A 22,419-nucleotide genomic window follows, 5' to 3' on the forward strand; every position below is an offset into this window, starting at 1 on the left:
TGCCCAAAAGTCTAAGGTGTTTTAAATACAAGAGCATTGCAGGAGGCTTTTAAGATCCTTCCAAACCATTTTGCAAAGATTATGGTTTGGAATTCCAAATCAATTTAGATCTTGGTGTCTTTGTTTTTTGAAGCAAGAATAATCAAAATGGTGACTGCATTTCAAAAAAACTCATTTTGCATGCAGAGTAACAACTCTTTAATAAGAAATTTTACTGCAGCATCTTAATGTGCAGTTTTATTGCCTATTATTTTTAGCGAGCATTTTTAAAGCCTTATGTTTGGGGTTTAACACCTTAGCTATTTCCCGTCGTAACAGGTTGAAATTTGGCATAGCAGTGGCAACCCTCATTTCAAATTTTTCACAGAAAATTGTAAACACCAAATTGCTAATTTGTAAAGATTTTTAGATTCCACACTTTGAAGCCTGTCAACTTAAATGTCAAATAATATGACATCCATATGGACCATTAGATCAATGATAGTGTAGGACCAGAGCTGCCTCAAAGTGCACATCCTGTAGTGACACCTTTGAAGTTCTTGAACAGCCAAAAATTAAAATTTTTTAAAAAAAAAAAAATTTTATGGTAGGAAAGGGCAAGACAGCTAAAACTGTCTTTAAAAAATCCTTCATTCTGTCAGTTTGGAAAAGTTCTGAAACTTCAGTTTCCAAGTTGTAAACATGGTGCTGCGGCAGAGGTCTGATTTTAAGCCAGCTTCAGAGTTAGTGAGTTTTGAACTCTAGAAACACAACCAGAGTGCTTCTCATTGGCTTTTATTGGGGCAATATTCTGGTTGATGTTCATTTTATCTTTAACTGTAGGATACAGTCCAAATAGAACATGTTATTTTTTTCTCCTTGCTACCAAGTAATAGTCCAAATGTATTTCACTTATTCTTCTGCTGTTTAAAACTTCTGGAGCTCATGTAACGTGTCATTGATATTAGTAGTATGTTGTAGTAACATATAGTATTTGGAGTCTACAGTGAAATGTCCTATAGATAGTATACGGTGCATATTAAATAGCTGGAATATCTTTTATGATTCAAATCATCAGTAACTGAGCCACTTGGGCAGAAGCTGCAATATATTTTATATTGGGCATATTCATTTTGGCAATATAATATCTCATTTGAAATGAATGTGTATTGCACTATTGATTTTCATGGGTCTTAGAATAGTAAAAGCATCACAACAATAAAAAAAATCCATGCTTTTTTGTATACTCTATGTTTGGATGCAGCACTCAGAGCCGTTCATAGAAGTAAACATAAAACTGAAGTTATACAGAAATACGAAGTACTTTATTTTACACTATGCAGTATTCATAAAACAAGTCTTTAACTCAAATGCTGTCTTCATTTTGTAGAGTTAACCTCTTCTAAGCACACTGCAAAGAAATGTTCCTGCTTTAGAAAGAGGCAATGTCTTTCTATTTCCTTGTTTACTTCCAGAAAAGCTAATCTACCATGAGTTTTACTTATTGTTTTTTTTCTGTTAGAAATTTTGAACACTTGCCAGGGTTCATTCCTAACAGCTCTGCTACCCAGCATAGAGAAAACTGAGTAAAAACCTTGGGAGAAATATCTATATGTCCATCCCTGGAGATCTTAGACGGTCAGAAAGGAGTCAGAGGTGGCAGCTTCCTAATAGTATTGATGCATAGGAAATTTCAAGTAATACTGATGTGATTAGTCAATGATATTACCATCTAAGAAGTACAATACCAAATGGAGATAGGAAGAAAAAATCCTTGGTTTTGCAATATTGACTTCATACGCAGCATGGGGAGCTTCAGCGCCCTGGACAGCAGGAGCTTCAGTGCATCCAGCTGCTTCAGAAAATCATTTGTAGTGATATCCTTGAACATATTTAAAAAAAAAAAAAAATTAATAATCTAATGTCACCTTAATTTAAAAGCTTGGATAAATGATATTCAAAGTATTTTTTTTTCTCCCCCTGGAGATGATCTAAAAAGTCTGATTTTTTGGATTAAGTTGGTTCATTTTTCATTTTAAATAATCTTTTTTGAATAATATGCTCAGTTCAAGAGAAGAAAAGTTTATTCCAGAGCTCACAACGTGAGGTAAAAACAATGCCAGCACAAACTCCCTACTGAGGCCCTGTTGGCCATCTGCTGCCCATCACTAATTCCTCTGCTTGGTGAGACCAAGTCAGATTTTATAGCACCTTTTAAGTTTCAATGTTCATTAAAGTAAGTTTAGGGAGGTTAAGTTTAATGCTTTGGAACAAAACAGAGGAAATATTTCTGTTCTATTTTTCATTTTGTAAAATGAATTCAGACAAAATGGGTATTGTCGGGAATCAATAGTTAATTTGAAAGATGTGGTACATTTTATCATTCACTGTTAAAGAGAAGTTTCTAGACAATAAAATGAAGTTTTTAGTGTTTCCTATTTATAGAATGTATTGTGGTTTTATGCTATTGTTAGAATTACAATGTATTATTAGAAATATATGTATTTCTTAAGTCTTGGATTGCTAATCGTTTACTTTGCAAAATTTTAGGTTAATTGGCTGGTGGGGTCATGACTTCAAAACACGATTCCTCATGGAAAACAGTATGTACTTTTACACTTTCAATTTACCTGATTTGACATATTTATATACAGCCAGCATAGCTTTTGCAGAAGTTTGAGTAGGAAGGATAGACCTTTGTGCTTTCATGCTTACATTAAAGATATTAAGCTCAACTCATCCTAAATATGTAATACAGTGAAGTCAATAAAATAAAAGGAATAAATTAGGTCTCTGAGCATATGGGTCTGACTGTCTGTTTCCAGACATTTTGCTGACAAGATGCAGATGTGGAGTATGGATGGAAGTTTTGAATCTTTTTAAAGTCATAAGCTCTGAGGAGTGAGATTCTGTTATTCACGTGGGTAAACGTGAATCTTAGATATCTTACTTTGGGATTAGTTCCACTGGAATTAATGAGAAATGGTAAAGGCGCCTGACGTAAGTTGTGCAATAGCTCTTATGTTTCAACATCTTTAAATCCTTTGCGCTAATGATGGAGGGAATATAAGACAAAACCAAACCTGCTCTGAAATAAACTCAGTATTTATTGTCCCAAAGCACAATGAGAGATGAGGACTCCTTTCTAAATATGCCAGCTATAATCTTCCTCTCCTTTTAAAGATATGGCAGAGAGACAACCCTGAGGGATCAGGAGGAAGAAAGGAGGTTTTTGTTTTGATCGGTTGTTTTGGTTTCAGTATATTTCTAATTTTCTGTGGCAGCCCCTACTGATGTGGCTTTGGCTGGTGAACACCTCTCTAATAGTTTCAGTCTGGTCTTTGTTTTCTGACCACACGTAAGAGTGGCTTTATGGAACCCCGGAAGGAGATGCAAATTACCTTGAAATACTGTTAGAAGAAGAAGAATGTTGCTTATTCATTTCCACAGACAGTTGCGAGGCAGAAGTTGGGCAATAATCATTATAAAATTAGCCAGTCTGTTGTGCATGAAGAGCATTTCCTCCACAGCATCCTCTTGCTCTGGTGCTGAAGCATGAAATATAAATGATGACACAGAACTTACAGCGAAGCTTTATGGCTTTATTAAATGGATTTTGTGAAATTTCACAGCCCAAAGTCTATGCAACTTCTATACGTGGCCTGAAGCTACACTTAGCTGCATATGCAGTCTCCCACGTGTCTCGTCAGTTTAATAAAGTCAAGGAACGTGATTCCCTGATCATGCACCGTGGCTTCTCATGAGCATGCCTCTGCTGACTTGGAATTTCTCTGGTTTATGCCAGTGGTAAAAGAAATTCAAGTGTAAAGGTGGTTTTAACACACACCATTTAAACAAATTAATTGCAGTTCTCTAGTTCCCATGAAGCCACTAATGAGGTCTTTCGCTGGATAAAATTGGGCTTCTCTCGAAGTTAAAAGTATTAGCTGTGAATAGATTACTATTTCCTTTTAATGAGCGATTCCTACAGACCACGTTAGTGAAATATTTTATTGCGTGAGGATGGACTTCAAGATAAGGTCTGATCCATTAAAAGGAAGAAATCAAAAACACTAATGTAAGTTATTCGTTTTCCAGAATTACAACTAAGCGAAGGAATTAATGGATTTCGGTTATCAAATCCTCCAATTTTACTGGTCTGTGCTCTGCAAGCTAGTTTAGAGGTAAGTAATTGCTTTATTTTGAGCCTGAATTTAAGAGTATAAAATGTTAAAAAAAATGTTATGGATTTTATTGCTGAGTTCCTTAAAAATAAATAAATAAAGTCCAGAAAAGCTAAAAAGCCAAGGTTGATAAAAACAACAACAACAAAACTGAGAAACCAAGACTTGTAAAATCATACTAATTCTTTTACTGTTCTCACAAATTTTGCTGTCAGATTTAGGATCCATGAAATTTGCATCTTCAGCTTTTGGACAGGGCTCAGCATTGGGCTTTTAGGGGCTCAATGCAAAGGGCAGCTTTTCCAATACAGACATTCAGAGCTTGCCTCTCTGCAACTTGTGTGAAGGACACCAATAGAAATTTTCCTAGGAAAGAATCGTGTAACTCTGGAAGGCTGCATGGAGAGTTGCTTCTACTTGTATTTCCCTGTGCCAAACAGACGAGCTCTTTTATGAAAAAACAGATGGGGCTATTGGGTGTCCTGGAGTCCAACAGAACTGATGGCTCTGTGAATGTCATCCACTGTAGTCTCTTCCATCACAAACAGAAATGACAAAAACTGTCTGTTAATGCTTCCATAAATGGACAATTCATGAATGTGCTGTGGATCTGGACTTTTGCCTTTCATCTCTTCGTTATTTTTCTGGTGGCCACAGGCGCAGAGCCTCACATGTATCCAGGCATAGAGTTTCTCTTATGGGTGGTTCACACCTGAAATGCTGGACTTCTGGTATTTGGAGATGAAAAGGATGGTTGTACACAGACCTCCCTGTAGTAATTTTTTTCCTAAGCTGCTTTTCAAGCCAGCCTTGGTTAGCGTGGTTTTGCAGCAGCATAATGAGAGGAATTTATTTCTGCCAGCATTCCATTAATGTTAGCGTAACAGCAAAGCTGATGCTGGTACAAAGAGCAATGTCTGTACACTGTACATCTCTCTTCTTTATTTACTGAAAAGCAGTATTTTAAGCAAACAAAGTCAGAAAATTGCCAGTTGTGCTCTCACCAGCTTACATGCAATGCTGAAGGACTGCAAAGGGCACAGCAATGCGTCTTGTTCTGCCTGACAATTTATTTTGTTAGTCCTTAAACATCCAATATATTTTTAAACTTTATGTGACCTTCGAGATAAGCTGAAAGCTATTCTGCTATGACCCAGATTGTCAGTGCTCCAGTTTGTGCGGGTTGATGTCATTTAGCCCCACTGCAGGGAGCCTCAAACAATGAGGGCTGAGCAGTTTCCATCGCCTCCCCTTTCCATGCCTGCATTACCTTTTGGCACAGCCAGGATTTCCCAGTGCTAATTGCTCTAATACAGTGGGAAACAAAATAGTTTTCATGTCTGGCAAGAGATGGCTAGTGAAATTGCATGCCACCTTCACTGGGACACATTAAACAGAAGGCAGTGTTTCCAATGGAAACAATGAAAACTGCAAGTGTTAATGCATGTTATTCCTCAATAATGCTTAAAGTGACTGTTATGGCAGTAGCTGCTCCCTTTTATGGAAAAAAGGGGAGCGCTCTACAGCCCCATTTAAAAGATCTTTTTCCAAAATTTCACCCAGGAGGCCAAATATTCCTTGCGCAAAGCCTGAGCAAACAGATTTTTGTATGCAGCCTAAGGAGCTCCATCCCTCATACTGCTGCAAAGCCCAGAGGAATAGGAGACAGGTCTCCATTTTACCTCCAGTAACAAGCTAAATGGTCATGTGTGCACTCTGCCAGCCTGCGAGGTGAGGGAAGCATCTCTGCATTTTTGCTGACCTGTGCAAGTAATGACTGCTGGTGGCTCTGGTCCCTGTCACATTTGTTTCTGTGGCTGCAAAGCCCGTCTTACAGCAGCCATATTTTGTTAGCTCAGAATAGATAAAGAAAATGTAGGGGCTTTTGGTTTTGTGCCACCTTTAGTAGTTGTGATAACATTGTAGAGTAATAATGGGATATTCTAAAAAAAAAAAAAAAAATTCCAGTTGCTGCTGGGAACCAAACTTTGTGGTATTTGGAGTGGAACTTCCTAGTTACCTCTCTGTACGCTCTTTGAGGTGTGTATGAAGTAATTATCTGTGAGTATATCAGTAATGTTCAAAGTGTGACTCCTTCAGTCAGGAGCAGTGATGTTCTGAGAGTCACGATTGTGGATTTTTGTGCAGGACCTCAGCCTTACCTCTGATTTTGCAGCTGCCGTAAGCAGAGGTATAATAGTCTTAGAAACTGTATTGCAACTACATCCTGCGATCTGATTTGTAGAGGTGATCAGGTACTTAGATGTCTATATTCTCTCACTTTTTCCCTGCAACTACTTGCATGGGAAAAGGGAGGGCTTGGGGAAAGCAGGGATTAGTTGTTTCCAGGGTCATGTTTTCCATTGTTCTCTGTAACTGAGCCTTTCCATGAGTACAGGCAGGAGAGGAGCAGGAGCTGCCTGGACCTTTCCCCTTCCCAAACTGTTGTGCCACATTGTTTGTACTTGTTTGTCTGACAAAGCAACTGCCATGGTTAAGCAATCACTTTTTCACATTTCATGATGTTCTGACATAATTTTATTTCTATTTTATTTTATTTTTTGAGCTCGCCAGGCCTTGTAGCTGTATAAAAGCACAGAGCTGTTAAACCAGAATCAAACAATTTTTTCTTCATGTGAACTAGCAGAGACGGAGCCTGAAACACTATCTGTTCAGGGTGTAAAACAGTAAAATAAAAACAAATTTTGTGTCCTCAAAAATAAGTTTGTAGATTAGTCATGTTTGTCTTGGCCTTTGGCTTCACTTGAGTCACAAAAAACTTGTACGTGATTTTTGTTTGATGCAGTCCTGTTGAATGTATAAAGAATTTATGGATCACCTTCAGATATGCAAATGGATGCTCTCTTAGGAAACTGTTTTTATGTGCAAATTCATTTATGTAAGATGTGTACAGAAATCCTTAACAACAGACAATACTCTTTCATTATCTGAAAGTAATAATGTTGTCATGTGTGTCCAAAAGCCGTTATCTTGCCATGTGTATGTACAATATCTATCTGATATTAGCTCTTGGTTTCCAAGGTAGTATGTTTGAAGAAATCTCCTATCTAGCAAAAAAAAGAATGACAGAGTCTGGCCCCCAAGTTACCAAAACTATCTAATTTATTAGAAAGGTCAGAAATGGTCTTGGTCACCTTTGCTCTCTTTCTATTTTCTGTAGCAATGCATTCCATAATAATGATTTAAAATCATTACAGGTTTTTGGTCAAACTACAATGAAAGCATTGAGAAGAAAATCTATTCTGCTTACTGGCTACTTGGAATACCTGATAAAACATTACTACAGTGAGGATAAAACAAATCCAGAGAAGCCCTTTGTAAAAATAATCACACCACCTCGGGTTGAGGAAAGAGGATGCCAACTCACATTATCTTTTTCCCTTCCAATCAAGTCTGTGTTTAAAGAGCTGGAGAAGAGAGGAGTAGCTGTGAGTAAATCAGACTTCATCTTATTCACTGATCTGTGAGCATCTGCCATACTAAAATAATCATTTGCCTTTCATTCATATATAATCTCATATAAGGCCAAAAAAGACTCGGAGTGATGAAAATTTCTTACATAGCAGCTACGATCTTTAGCTGCGCAAATGATCAAGCAAGTAGTGCTATTTTATAAATTATTTGTTAGTCCTCAGGTTTTTCTTTCTCTATGGATTAATTTCCAATACTTGTGTGAGTGACATCCAGCAGTCACTACTGAGGGGTAAAGCTGCTTTCCTGTTGCATGATGGTGCAGCCATTATAGCTTTGAAGGATAAAGGAGAAAAACTGGAAAAACAAAAGTATGAGCATGTCAGAAAAACAGAAATTTGTACTTGAAATGTGAGGTCCCAGTCCCGTTTGGCAGCTCCTCACTTATTTGCCCTCCAGCAGTGAGCAGAGCGCAGGTGGCTTTCTCCATCCTCAGCTCCACAGCTCACATGCCTACAGCCCAGCACTAGCAAGGAGCTCTCAGCCTCCACCACTCAATTTCCTGACGTGCTCTTCGCAAGGCATTAGGCTGGACGAATTAAAACGGTGTCATTTCCGTAAAGGTGTGTTTTAGTGTTCAAGAAAAAGAGGCCACTGACTGGTGGTGCCATGTAACGGCATGGTTACTGGTGTCAGCACTGCTCAAAACCAATAAAAGCTAAATTTAAGACTATACATTTGGTGACTTAGAAGGTGAGGCTGATAGCGTAATGCCATATAAATGATATATGAGTTTTATTTCTGCTGGTGACTCATGTTCCCAAAGGGCAGCTCTTATAGGCGAAATATGCTGCTGTTTTGGTGCTGCCAGGGAATTCCAGGAACTGCTGCTTTTAAGAGGGCACAGGGCCTTATGCTGTTGGCTTGTCTTCACAATGCAGTAGTGTGCTTCAAATATGAGAGATTATTCTATTCAGCAAAATGTTTAAATTCACAGAGGAGAGAAAGAAAAATACTGCAAGCCCTGTGACATTACTTGTATCCATAGAACAAGACACACTATCTTACTGGGAGGGACATTTCTATTTTGCAGTGGTGTTTTTGTCACCTGTACACCTCGTCAGCCATGGGTTGCTGTAGGTTCCAAGGTAGACCTTAGCATAAATTACAGGGCTGGATAGTCAGTTCTGAGCCCCTGACTGGCACTACCAGAGTCCTTTCTGTCCCAAGCCTTGCATCCTTTTTTATTGACCACACACCGCTCTCCTTGCTATATTCTTCACAATAATGCTCCTCAAGGTAGTTTCTTCAGTGTCCCAAAGTCTTCACGTATGTCTGCATAAATACCGTTCTTCCTTGGTGTAACTCTGTGAAGACAAGGATGACACTTAAAAATACGGCTTAACAAATAAATTGGTGACCTGGATTTACTAAGTGTTCCCTTTCTATTTTGCAGTGTGACATGCGAGAACCAAATGCTCTTCGCGTTGCCCCAGTTCCTCTCTACAATTCTTTCCATGATGTGCACAGATTTATTGAAATCCTGGGATCTGCAATTACATCTTCAAAACAAACAGCAAACAATACTGTGCTATCTGGTTCTTATTGATGGCTCAGCTGTATCTTTTAATCTATTTCTGACTAAGATGCATTTATCCCGCTGAGCAATTCCTTGCTTCGAGTAGACTAAGCTATATCCCATGCAATTTGCAAAAAAATGACTGTGCTTGAATAGTTATTTACAACAGACGTAGTTTTATTAAAGCTCATATTTCCATTCTGCTTTGACTTTGACTTCATGAATTAGTATGCTTTGTATATTTTAATGGGGTTTTTCTTAAACATTTTATGTAGTTTTATTCCATTAGCTTTGAGAAGCATGGAAGAATTGCTATCAACTAGAATGAAAAAAAATATCCCTTCTTTATTATAAAAATGATGCATAATAAAAAGTGGAAAATAGACAAATCACTAACAGTTAAAAGATACAGTCCAATTTACATTTTTAATTTCAGTCCTATTTAAAGTGCATGGTTTACTAGAAAACTAAAGTTGAACAATTAGTTGTTTAAAAATTGCTGCATACTGACTTTTTAAAAGGGCCCCCAAATTTGGTTAATTCATGATATAATTGAAGAATGACTTTACACTACAGATACCTTCTTTCCTGTGATACAGCTGCCTAAACCAATTCATCTTCTCTTTATATTTCTAGGTAGTCATTTTGAAGATGATAGTCTTGAGAAAGCTGAGAACAATTTTAAATTCATGTAACCTAGTGTGCTGCATGAGCTCTTACCAAGGTTTTAACAAGGCTTATTTTGGATTAGGCAAAATGAACTCTGGATTGTTTCAGCAGCAACAAAATATCCCACTGTTAACTTAGTGTGGCCCAAATTTTTACAGAGATTTGCACTAGACGGCTAGGAGCAGCAAAGAAAAACTACTTACATTTAACCAATGCTTTACCCAGAGTAGTTTTAAGACATAAATAAAACCTCGGTGTACTTGGCTACTGAGCACCTAAGTTTCTAGCTATTCATCATGTACCTTTATCTTCAAGAATCAGCTATCTGTAAGCCTTTCTCTCTGATGATTATTGGTTTGATACACTTAGAAAATTACTGTTGGTAGTACTTCTTATTCCACTTTAAGGGTGAAAAATGATTTGTGGGAAGTAATTTGGGCTACTCCAGTGTTTTGGCTCAAGGGCATTTTTGCAGTTTGAAATTCTTACACTTTCTGAGCATCTCCCAGTGCACGTTGGGGCTCCTGCAGTGGGGGAACATTTGCAGTGTCTGCCTGCCCTTTAAAATTCCCTAAAGAAGGGTAGCTTTAAAAGACCTGCCACAATAATACCTATTTCATCAGTTGTAGCATGTAGAGGAAAGCTGAAAGGACTGCAAATAAAGCATTAGTTGGTATTTTTAGCAACTATGAAAAGTTAGAAGAGCTTCTTACATGAGAATATTGTTATAAAGAGTAGCACAGGAGTCTTAATCACTGGGAAAGCTCTGGCTCACTCAAGAGGTTTTGATTGCATTGACGTCATCTGTCCTTGATTCAGCTGAGACTGTGCCATTGTGTTGCAGACCAGGTATCTGTGTTTCAGTAGCAGGGGTTTTATTTTTTGTATGTACATCTGCAGCACAGCTACTTTCATCTGCTAAGTGACACAATCATAGAAAAGGACAATTTTCCATGAAGCAACTGTTGATGAGAAAAGCGCTGAACGTGAAACTGTGACAGTCCACAGTGGTGAAAAGTAGTTTATTTCACTGCCAGTACCTTTGAAGCACTTGTGCTTCTATTCAGCTCTGGCTAACACTCACTTAGGTCTTTACTGTAAAATTAAGCAAGCTTTATATAAATCCATATGTCACACTAGTCATATTATAAAATACCTTATTTAGATTTCAGCTGCACTTTGGTTGTGAGGCAATCCCAGGAAGAGTAAGCACTCCAAATCCCTTTCTAAATAGCACCTAGACATCAAGTTTGGACAAGGTTTGGTTGGAAGTTATGGGGAGATAAATGGTGACTTTACAGGTTCCAGCCTGGCAGAGCAGTTTGGCATCTGCATTAAATGCAGTAACTGAAAAATCCTTGTATCTCTGATTGTGGAAAGTGAACTATGTAGGGTAGGTAAAATACTTCCTGAATCTATACAGTCTGGTTCTTGAGAGATAGATTATTAATAAACAGTCATTAATATTTTGTCCTTCAGCAACACTTTAGGTTACAGGCAGAGAGGTTTTATAAAAAAACTGTCTTTTGTTTGAGGGATTTGATAAAAACGAGTCGGTCAAAATTCACAAACTTCAACTTTGCTGAGTTACTTTTTCTTTTACCTATGAGCTGTGAAGATAAACATAAGACTCCTTGCTTTTATATGCATTATACATAAATTCAGAAAATGATTTCCATGAGGTAAGGAGAATGAAACAAAATGACAGCATAAGCACTAGTTTTACATGTTCTTTCGTTAGTTCTTGTAAAGTTTTGCAAAATGAATAATACTGAAAGTTAACATTAGGTGTCAGTATTTTACATATTATTTAGTGAGAGAATATCAAGTGAAAGAGATTCAGTACAAAAAAAAAAAAAGTCTGCTTTTTCAAATGCTCTAAGATACCACAGTTAGAGTAATATCAGGAATAATTATGTGTGAAATAATTAATTGTATATACCCTAAATGTTTCCTGGTAGTTACATCTCTGATTTAAAATTCAGCATTAAGTACTACCGCTTTCTAATTGTGCTAACATTGAGTTCTTGGATTGTCTGAAGAAATTACATTTTTCAAATTAAACTGCAACACATGAGTGTCTGTAGATGACAGAAAATTGATACGTAGGTAGAATGAGAAAAAGTCTACAAAATGAAAATAAACATAAATATGTAGATCCCTGGTGGATGTGATCTTTTTCAACACAGCACAATATAATACTGTACAGATCTCTTAAATTCATTGTAACTGTTGAAAAAAAAATAAGGGGGGGGGAAGAGAGTTGGGGGGTAGGAATACTATAGGATCTATTTGTGCATTTCTTTTACTCTGTTTTGGCAAAGGAAGACTAGAGAGAAGACAGTCCTCTTTCCTAAGTAGAAAATTATGGTTTTGTTTTCCAAAAGAACAATATACTTTGAGTGAAGAAAAGGTATGGCATTTATTTATTTATTTATTTATTTATTTTTATTTGAGGTTTGTTTCATGATAGAGAATGAGATGGGACCATTTGAAGAAGTAAAGATGTAAAATATTGGGAGTCCTTACTCTGACTACTGCAGAATCCACTCTGCTTTCATTTTGTCAGCACAGTATTAGCAAGCAGAAGATGATAGATTAAACAAAAATGAAAAGAGAAAGAAAGGTAGAAAAAAGAAAAAAACTGACTTGGCTCTAAATGTGTTGTCTAGACGGAAAAAAAAAAAAAAAGATGGAAAATAATGAAAGAAATAATTAACTTTTCAAGCTATGTTATGTTGTTACAGTTTTGTTCCCAAATATAGCAGGACACAGGTGGGAATTACCCATGAAACACTAGTTTAAGAGGTAGGGATAGGTCTCAGTTGTGTCCATAAAGCTGAAGAGACATCTAGTGCTAAATCCCCAAAGGGGCTCTGCAGGATTTGCAGACATCAAAGCGGTGGCAGCAATATAATGAAGACATGGCCAAGGTAGGTAAGTTATTACATATATTCACTTATAAACCACACTTTTAGTTCCAGATCCAATCAACATGTCATGATCTGACTTGTTTAAGGACAAGCTGACCTGCTCAGAGTCCCTTAAAAATCTCAGTAGGTACCCATCTGAACCTCTGAGCATGTGAGCCGATGAAAATATGTTTCTGAAAAGCTAGTCACACTTTATGACTAGCTGAGAGATAGTTTTGCATCATAAACCTAAACTTTTGTCAATATTTGTGAAATATATTTAGAAAGCTTATTCAGAAATGAGTAAGTTATAGATCAGTAATTTATACTTTTTTATATTCCAAGTTTTATTACCTAAACTTACTCCTCTAAGCATCATTTTATGTTTCTAGTTAAATATAAGTGAGAATTGATTGGAGTATTTCTCAATGGAATTCTATCTTTATTTCATCATAATTGGTTCATATTTGAATAATGACAGATGAACTACTTCATTCAATTGCCGTTTTAAGGCTTTGAAGTCACAATAGCAGCAAAGGATTTAAATCCTGAAGCCATTATTAAGTCAGAGAAGACATCAGGGAAAAGGAAAACTTATGGTGGTGTAATTTTCTAGACAGAAAAATACTTCTGCAGTTGCACTTTTTTCTTTTATCCTTTTTTTCTTTCTTTCTTTTTCTCCTCCTTCATCTGGACACTTGGCTGTTGTTAAGAGGATCCACTAAACTTCAGCAAAATGAGTGGCCACAAGTTCTAGCAAAACAAGTGGCTTCTATCCGCTCTGGAAGAAGACATTAAAAAAGCTGAATGAGAGTCCACACTGTAAGTAAACTTCTGTAGTTATTTTGTTATGGAGCTAGCTACAAATCATTTAAAATTCTAGGCAGCTGCAATACTGTATTTCACCAATAAAGAGTTCATTAGATCTTTTTTCTCTCTGACATTTACATCCAGTCCTGCGTACATGTTAATACTCCAAGGTATGAATTTCAAAGTTCCCTTTATCTTTGTGTACAGTTTTAAGCAATTAATCAAGTGATAAAAAATAGCTTTAAAATTATGAAACGAATCATGAATTTAAAGTATATGCTCAAAAAAGTTGCTATATTATAATTTGTGGGGGGCAGGGCCTCTTACCAACTGAGCTAAGTGCAGAAGTTCTTTATTTTTTTAACTTTTTATTGAAGGATTTTAAAGAGATGGTCAAGTTGTTAAAACATGACCAAGTTTTATATCAAGGATAGTTATTTCTCCTAGGAGACTACATCAAAGTGGAAGACACACAGAAATTTTTTGAATTTTACTTAATACATTTAAAATTACTCCCATGTGGGGCAAGATTTATACAGGCTTCTGAAATAAGCATGGGGCCACACAGCGCTGAAAACCTTTCATTTGAAATAAAAACAAATAGCATTCTTACCATCACAGTGCCAGGTGTAAATATAAAGATCTATAGGAAAACTTTTCCAACTCTTTCTTTATAACAGAGCACACACTAGAGATGCCACTGCAGATTGAAAGGAATTATGTCTTCTGGGATGCCACCCGCCTGGTAGATTACAGATTTTGTAGATATCCATGCAAGCTGTAGACTAACTCATGGGTTCCCCTATTGCAACACAGAGCAAGTGCCCTGATCCTGAAGAGATTGTCTTGAGCGGGACAAGTGTTACTGTACCTTTGTGGTAACAGAGTATGAATCAAGCTTCCTGAGACCAACTTGCACCTTTGCTGCTCTGCAAATTTGCCTGGTGCCTTGGTTTACTATCTAGGAGGAAGCATGATGTGGTGGTGGTTCTTGCAAGGAGAACTGGCAGCAGATATCTGCAAAATTCACACTGATGCTTGAGCACAGGATGTTAAGAATTGGGACCTATTAAAACGTCATTAATGAATCTCAGTAGAAACATGCCTGTAACATACTTATTTTAGTAGCGAGGTACACCTGACATCATGTGTCTTTTTAACGAGTGTTTTATTTGAAGTTCCTCTTGGGAGGTGAAAGAAAATTTTTTAAGAAATACTCATTTTTCAAGTAAGGTGTAGAAGCAGTTTTAATGTCTTAGCTGAAAGTTTATGCAAAATGCTCAGATGCTGTTGTGTGCAATATCTGGTTTAAACCAGTGTAGTCAGGAGAGGTCAGTAATTCTGCCTATGTTTATCTTTTTAGAGTAATCCTTTGCATCTAGATAACTTAAAAAGAAATGACTGCACGTTTGCAAGGATGCTCCTACACTTTCCTGTACTGCTGCCTTCTACAGAGAAAAATAGTTGAAGGTCTCCTTAGAGAAAAATAGGGTGTGCGTGGAAGTCCATATTCAGCTACTTCTGAGTTTTCTCAGTTGCATCTAAAATAGTTATTTTTCTCAAATTTCACGGCTGAGTTTTTATATCACTGAGACTGGAAAAATGATTTTGATGTGGCAGCTATAAGATGTAGAAGCTATGAGAGCAGGGCACTTTGGTTTTGTGTAGAAAAAGAGAAAGGAAAACTCCAGCTTAAGGTATGGAAGGCCTCTATAAGCTGATTTGTCAGGTACGATTACATCAACAGCAGTGGTATTCCAGCCTCTATTATAGATACTATTCATATTAGGTTGTATAATTTTAAAAACACAACTCTTAATACTGTTTCCGATCTTTTTTTTTTTTTTTTTTTTTTTTTCCCCTGCAGGGTACAAATGTGCCAATAAGCTTCTTTGTTTCTTGACTTTGAGTTTCAGATGGATGAAAGGTAAATGTAATGATTGATAACATAAACTTTGTTATAAGAGGCAATCCTAAAAGTTCTTCGGTACATCGGCTTGGAAAGAGGTTTTATCTGTTAGAATGGGATGAAATTGAAGGATCAGCCTTTCATGATCCAGGACCAAGGCAGTATATATGTCTCCAGAGCATCCCAGTGAAAGCAAATATTGAGAAAACATGGCCAGTGCATCCTGTCAGGAAAAAAATTCAGCGGCTACTGGAGTGATGACAGCTATTCTAGTAGAGAAGTGTGTGGTGGAGCCACCTCATACTGAGAAGAGACCACTGGTGGGAGCATTAGCCCAGGAAGAGGGCCCTCTATGTTCCACCTTTGTCAGCCTAAGGGAAGTAAGTCCTTTTTTTCTCTTTTTTTTTTTTTTTTCTTTTTTATAATTAGATGCTATCAAACAGCTGCAATTGTGTAGAGCTGTGGTTGGTGAGGGCAGGCAGGGAACCCATGAGCTGTAGCCTGGAGAGATGGGCAAACATGACAGAACCATTGAACCCAGGAGGAACTGACAAAACGGAACAAAAGTGCTATTGCTGAGCTGTGAGACACCTTCCAGGATGTACAAGCCAATTATTAACAAAAAGGAGTCCTGTTCAACTAGTTAAACATGAGACAAGTCTGGTAGGACCAGGGTGGGCAGAGGCACCTGTGGAAACTTCTGGTTCAACTACAACAATCAGATCAGAGCAAGAGTTTAGACCTATTTTTCACTGCTAAATTTAGGGTAACTGCTCAGTGCAGCGGTTGTAGATAACCCAGCTGAAAACCAATTCCCTCAGCCGCTGATGCAGCCTGCCTCCCGGGCACCTCGCTTCCTTTCCACACAGTGGAAAACCTCAGTTCACAACTTGATTTCTACACTTCACCATCCTGTTTTAGGGTGTTTCAGCTCTAGGTATTGTGGAGATGTGTTAAAGAGCAGTTTGAGACTTCAGAGCTAATGGTTGATTGTACTTTCTGCTTTCTTACTTCTTATCCTGCTCAACATACAGTTGTGCAGAAGTGGCTTATTAAGATGATGGTATGTGCCACATATAAGGGCATACAGAAAGCACTGGTACTTGACTCTGATTGATCTGAAAATCCCATTCACTATCATTACTTATGACTCCTAGTTTGAACGTAGTTCAGTGGCAAATTAATTTAATGACTTTACAAACCTATTTATGTCATCTAAATTTCATCTGTTGTTGAAGGAACTTGAGTTAGACAGGGTAAATTCCTTCTGGACCAAAGCAGTAGTGACAAGCACACTAAATTTTGGAAAGAAATGGCTCTCAACTTCTCAAATTTAACTAATAAATCAAAGGCTATTACTTTGTATCAGATATGGATGAAGGATAACGCAAATTTTTAGAAGATCTTAAATTCTATAGAAGTATGGAAGTAGCATATGACTGCTTCATTTTCATTAGTATTCTTATTTTATTCAAAGTTTCTTGCTTTAACTGGATATTAAAACTGAAGTGATAAAATACCAGAAAAAAAGTATGAATCACCAAAATTACATGCTAAAGTCTGTTATCTTGACATTTTTCTGAATGAATATTGAAATGCCTAGCAAAACAGATCTTGAAGTTCCTCCATCAGTAATCAGACCCAGACTTACTTGAAAAAAAATAAATCTTTTTATATTTAGTTATGAAAAGCATGCTCTTAATTATAATGATGTTCATTAAGACCAATGCTTTGCAAGACTACTGTTTGCAATTCAGAGGCTTTTCAAAAACATCTGAAAAAAAAATGTAATCTACAATAACATCTACCATGGAAAAATATTAGAAAATGACTGAAAAATGTGCCAGTTATGCCTATGGTATATACATACATCTATATGTGTGTATGTATGTGTGCTCTTTCTCAGAGAATCACAAGTTTCAGTGTTGTCTTCTATTTTTTCCCATTTATGGAGTATATAAGGAGTAATTTAATCTGATGAAATCAAGCTTTCAATGAAAGCAAGGACGTTAGCTCTGAAATAAGACATCAGTTTTTCAGGGCTATACATCCTTTGAACTTGGATGACATTGTCTCTGAGGACAAGATGTTTGAGTTTTAGACTTTAAAGCCTCAAGCTGGAAAAATTAGTCCAGAATCTGTTCCTGTAAGATGGAAAAAAAATCACTCACTCTTCAAAAGATCAGGAAAAAAAAAAAAAAAAAAAAAAAAAAAAGTAATTTTCTATTTCCCTTAAGTACCTTTTATTCAGTTACTTATATTGGAAGAGGCTCAACGGCCATGAATTTTAGGGGCTTATACTTCTAATCATCTGGGCATTTATGTGCTTACTGCACAGAATGTTGAGGAGAAAAATAACACCTTAGAATATAAGGATAAAGCAGTCTATGGGTAAGATGATCTTAAGAAACATTGCTGACTAATTTTAATCTATTTAATTTAATATAACGAACATAATGATTTGTGTAAAATTACATTACCCCTGTTATATGCCAAATCTGTTCAGAACAGCTGCTTTGCATTCAGTATATCATAATGACATATACACTGCAGAGCTATAACGCTGAATTTTTTTTTGTGTTAAGGTCCTCTTTTAGATATGCAAGATTGTGCATGACTGAAGAAGGGCTGGTGCCTCCATCATGCAGTTGCTGCTGAAGATAACTAAGAGAGCTCTTGGCTTTGTGGAGAAATGAGTAATGAGCACGAGTTGGTTTTGGAGATCCCACTCCAAGGGAAGAATAAGCCAGGATTAAAAAGCCTTGTAGGGAATATTTTTCCAAACAGACCTAACCTTCAGTGCTGTTTTGCTCAGAAGAAATGGAAAGCTCAAGAGAACTGCATCTTGAAATAAAGGTGAATTGGAAACGTGAGTGGGGAGGAAGGTTAAAGGGACTGTAATTAATCAAGTCTTCACAAACACAGAGGTTGCAGCAGAAAAGTGGGTCTGTCCATGTCCACAACCAAGGAGTGGGGACTGCTGACTGTTGTGTCACATCTCATGTCTTAAACTCTCTCTTTTCTAAATCCAAAACACTCCTAAAACCTGAAAAAAAAATACTTCCTAACCCTAAAAACCACTTTGAAGTGTTGGTTCACTTTATCCTCCTGTTGCAGAATTTGGAGCAACAGAAATAATAGAAGTGGATGAACGATGAATGGTTTTCACACCTCAGAATGTATAAAACTGTCTGATAAATCAGTATTTTAATATACTTCCCAATCCCTCCCCCAAATCAGGGAAGAGTGGAGATGTAAGACTTTACACCAGGTACCTGCTGTTGTTGCTTGAAACTGATCTTTTTGTGATAACCCGGATCTAGGGTATCTAAAGGATCAGAATACAGCAGTGCTGCATACTTGCTTTAGGACAGTCCCTGCTAAATTTGGCAGATATGGCATAAAAAGGGGCTCATGAATTCAAGATTACAAGCATGAAACAGAAGAAAGAGGAGGACAAGGTGGTCTTGAGAAACAAGGGAAAAGGAAGTATATGTCTTCAGAGACCACAGACTATAGAGATTAGGAGGAACTGAAAAACTGGAACAATCTCAAAAAGCTGTAGAATGAGGGCTATCAGTTTTCTTTTTTTGCCTGCTTAAAGTGAGAAGAAGTTAAATGCATTTGTGGGGACATATTGGAGTGGTCTAAGTAAAGGCTCCCTTCTTATTTGCTGTAGGTGCCAGCTCTGAAGACGTTTTCCAGAATGTTTAAATAGCCAGCATCTCTAATATTCAACCCGAGGTGGTACAATTTTTTTTTTTGTCTTTGTTTTTTCCTCTCCCTTAAATCTGGATAACTCTGTTTACCAATAGCCAATATGATTTCCTATGACATCTCCCATATCTTATGGGCATGGGCAACAGCAATTGCCTGCCTGAGGGACTGGGGAAAAGGACAATGGAGTACAACTGTGTACAAATCTAGAGGTATCCTTGAATTACATGGGCAAATAAAATCATATGAAGGGATTGGAACTGACATATTGAATTGTTTAATGCAACTACCTGCTTTAGTCTTCAAGCCTTTAATAAACTGATTTTTTTTTCTTTCTTAGTTTGTTTCAGGCAGCGTAGTCTCCCCTGAAAGCTGCTCAAGACATGAGAGAAGACGATCATGTGTCTGCAGAGGACTTTTACTTCCTGTGTCTGACTTTCTCTTGTTTTTATTGACTTTTTTTCTTCTTGCACAACTGCCTGGGCAGTTCTGACTCACTCTCAAGGGTAGCATGGGAGGGAGCAGAGCGAGAGACAAGCCTAAAGCACAGATAAAAGATGCATTAGGAAGAGCTGAACACTTTAGATTTGATGGAGACTGCATTATTTTTCTGAATGTCTTGCATTGCTATATGCTTACTTTTATCTTTTTTCCAAAAATGGAACTTGATACTGTAGAAATAAGCCTCTTCTTCCTTAAAGCCTAAAGAAATAGAAAGGAATATGCCAGAACGTCTCAGCTTTCTTCTGCATTCATCTGCAGCATGGGATTTTACAGGACTAGCTATTTTTCCTAGCATTATTCACCATATAGCTGATGCTTTTATAATGAAGGTAGAAACAACACTACCTGGAGTATCAGTTTCATAGAAAGGAAAGCCACTTCATATTTTGCTGTGAAAACATTGACAGTTTTTGAAACATCTCCAGTCAAAAAGTCTTTGGAGAGTTTGGGTCACTCTTAAAGCCAGTGCTAGCAGCAATAAGAGGAGAAGGGTTTTGGAGAGGATTTTGCTAGCACCAGCTTGCAACTCTGACTTGATCATGAGTCCATGGATTAAGATTTTGCCATACAAAATACATGACTCATTTGCCTTTTTAAGGTCCGTTATGGTGTGATGTAAAAGTACCATTTTGGCAGTTTGGTGTTGTAGCACTTCTAGCATTTGGAGGCCTAACGCTCCAGAAAATGCATTTACACTGCATTTAAAACTTGCATGTAACTAAATCCTGTCAAGGGAAGTCTTTACATAATGCATCAACATATGCTTGTTTTTTTTTTTTTTTTTTTTTTGTCTCTTTTTAGTACAGTATAGCTATACAATGGGTTGAAGTGGCTTGTTAAAAGTTATTAAAAATACCTCTAGGCTAGGCTGGCCTTTAAAATATATGTTCAGTGCCATAAAACACCTGGAAGACAGGGAGAAAAGGACCAGCTTGAATTTATGTAGAACTTTCATATCTAGTAGTTTCCATTAACTTGTCTTTTTTTTTTTTTTTTTTTTTTTAATGTATTTAACAGTTAAAAGTAAGACTGGGTAGAGTTTGAATTTTTTTTTTAAAAAGTGTGAAAATAAAGAAATATGTTCCTAATTTTGAATTTTTCTAAATCCAAAGTGAAGACAAAATAAGTAAAGGTTCAGCAAATTCTATCCTAAACTTCTGTGCTGCTTTGTAAAGTATGTGTTATCAAAACTTCAGCAGCACAGCTATTAAGAGATGTTTTAATGCGAGATTATTTGTCTCCTAAAATTTGAGTGTTTTGGCTTTTAGACCTTGAGTCACAGTGCATATGTTCCTTCTATATAGCCGGCATTAAACTGTTGGAGAAGTTCTTAGGATCTATTTTCTACCACCTGTGACAATTTTTTAAAAATATCTTTTGCACTTTTAACACTGCAGTAAGTAAAATGGATTGTTTAGGAGAAAAATCAGCTCAGAGCAAAAGGTTTTGGAAGATGATACCGGAATGTTTATAATGCATATTACGGTTGAGAGGGTTGTGTGAATTTAACCATTACTGTATGTTTACACTGACATTTACACATAAGCTCCTACATTATAAACATTTATTGCTCAAGCAGGTAATATTGGAGACTGTTGTTATCTTGGGCTATAAGCCTGTGGAATTGTTGAATGGCCTTCTTGATACATGAGTTCCTAGAAACATATATTTTTTTTTGGTGTTTAAGTGTTCTGAGCCCTTACAGCAAAAAATAATGGCTACTGAATGAACATCAGCACTCTGAGAGAGCAAGTGCTGTGAACAAGGAAATGAATTAGGGCCCACGCAGATATAATTCCTTGTTCTCCTTTTTAATTTAAATATTTTAAAATCCACTACAAATGCAAAAAATATCATCCCTCTGGTGAAGAATATGGAATTAATACACTATTTCTTCATTATCACATAGCCTGCTAGTTTCCTAGTGGTGGTGGTTTGTTTTTCCACTGAATTGCAAAGTTTTGGAACTTCATCGTTTTCATTAACAAAAATTTTCATCTGGAACCAGCAATTGCACACAACACGGTTCCTCCAGGCTTGTGCTTGACTGCTGCCCACACTTAGTGTTATCATGGCTTGACTTACCCCCTGAATTAGATTGGCTGCTAGAGGAAGGTGTCTGCTATACTAGCCAGACTATGGGCTGCCTGTCAGTCATCCCAACAGAGTAAAGACTGAACGAAATGAGAAAAAAAAAAAAAAAGTCAAGTTTTCTTTTTCCCTCAGGAGGCAGCTGGTCCAGAACAAGTCTTGGATGCCCTGTTCAAGAACCCGATTAAACTTATGATACTGTTTGATCTTATCAGACGTGAGTTGGTAACAGCTTCTGGGCATCCAGCATCCTCAGTCAACAGTGGGTTTTAAAACTGTTGTTTTAGCTTTAGTGCTTTGTGCTCTCTGTTATGAGATATGGAAATCTGGATGTTCACCAGCTTGATGACATGTCTCATAAGCAATGACGCCATGAGTCACTGAAATAGGGACAAGAAATCTGAGCCTCAGAAATGATGCTCCGTCTCTAACTTGCACAGTAAACAGACAAAGACCAACCAGTGGAGCAGCAGTCTGCTCCAGGTAATGCCACTGTAATTTGTGTCCTGTTTAATTTTACTTGGATTAAATGAGCTCTTAGATTTTGCTAAATGGGTTTTTGCACATCTAAAGTATTTTCAGTCTTCCAGAGATCACACGGGAAGCTTGTGCTGCATAAGTTTAGGCAGTATG

At 37.1% G+C, this 22,419-nt stretch overlaps 1 protein-coding gene and 1 long non-coding RNA gene across 5 annotated transcripts in view; both read left to right on the forward strand.

Annotated features, from left to right (window-relative positions):
- The window catches only part of KYNU (kynureninase), a 60,253-nt gene extending 50,876 nt beyond the window's left edge, over positions 1–9,377 (forward strand). For all 3 annotated transcript variants that reach the window (XM_013189241.3, XM_013189242.3, XM_048062871.2), the window contains exons 11-14: positions 2,530–2,582; positions 4,078–4,163; positions 7,382–7,612; positions 9,052–9,377. In XM_013189241.3, coding sequence (XP_013044695.1) covers positions 2,530–2,582; positions 4,078–4,163; positions 7,382–7,612; positions 9,052–9,204 — 523 coding nt within the window. In that variant the 3' untranslated portion in view covers positions 9,205–9,377. The remainder of the gene's footprint in view (positions 1–2,529; positions 2,583–4,077; positions 4,164–7,381; positions 7,613–9,051) is intronic.
- Positions 9,378–13,251: 3,874 nt separating this feature from the next.
- LOC136791119 (uncharacterized) lies at positions 13,252–22,419 on the forward strand. Of its 2 annotated transcripts, none has more exons than XR_010832434.1 (5): positions 13,252–13,577; positions 15,433–15,854; positions 18,060–18,330; positions 19,154–19,218; positions 19,532–22,419. It is a non-coding gene; the product is annotated as an uncharacterized lncRNA (long non-coding RNA). The 2 variants fall into 2 exon arrangements; XR_010832433.1 differs by having other exon boundaries at positions 13,254–13,577; positions 15,433–15,492.

This window comes from Anser cygnoides, chromosome 6, assembly GCF_040182565.1.
Source record: "Anser cygnoides isolate HZ-2024a breed goose chromosome 6, Taihu_goose_T2T_genome, whole genome shotgun sequence".
Lineage (NCBI taxonomy): Eukaryota > Metazoa > Chordata > Aves > Anseriformes > Anatidae > Anser > Anser cygnoides.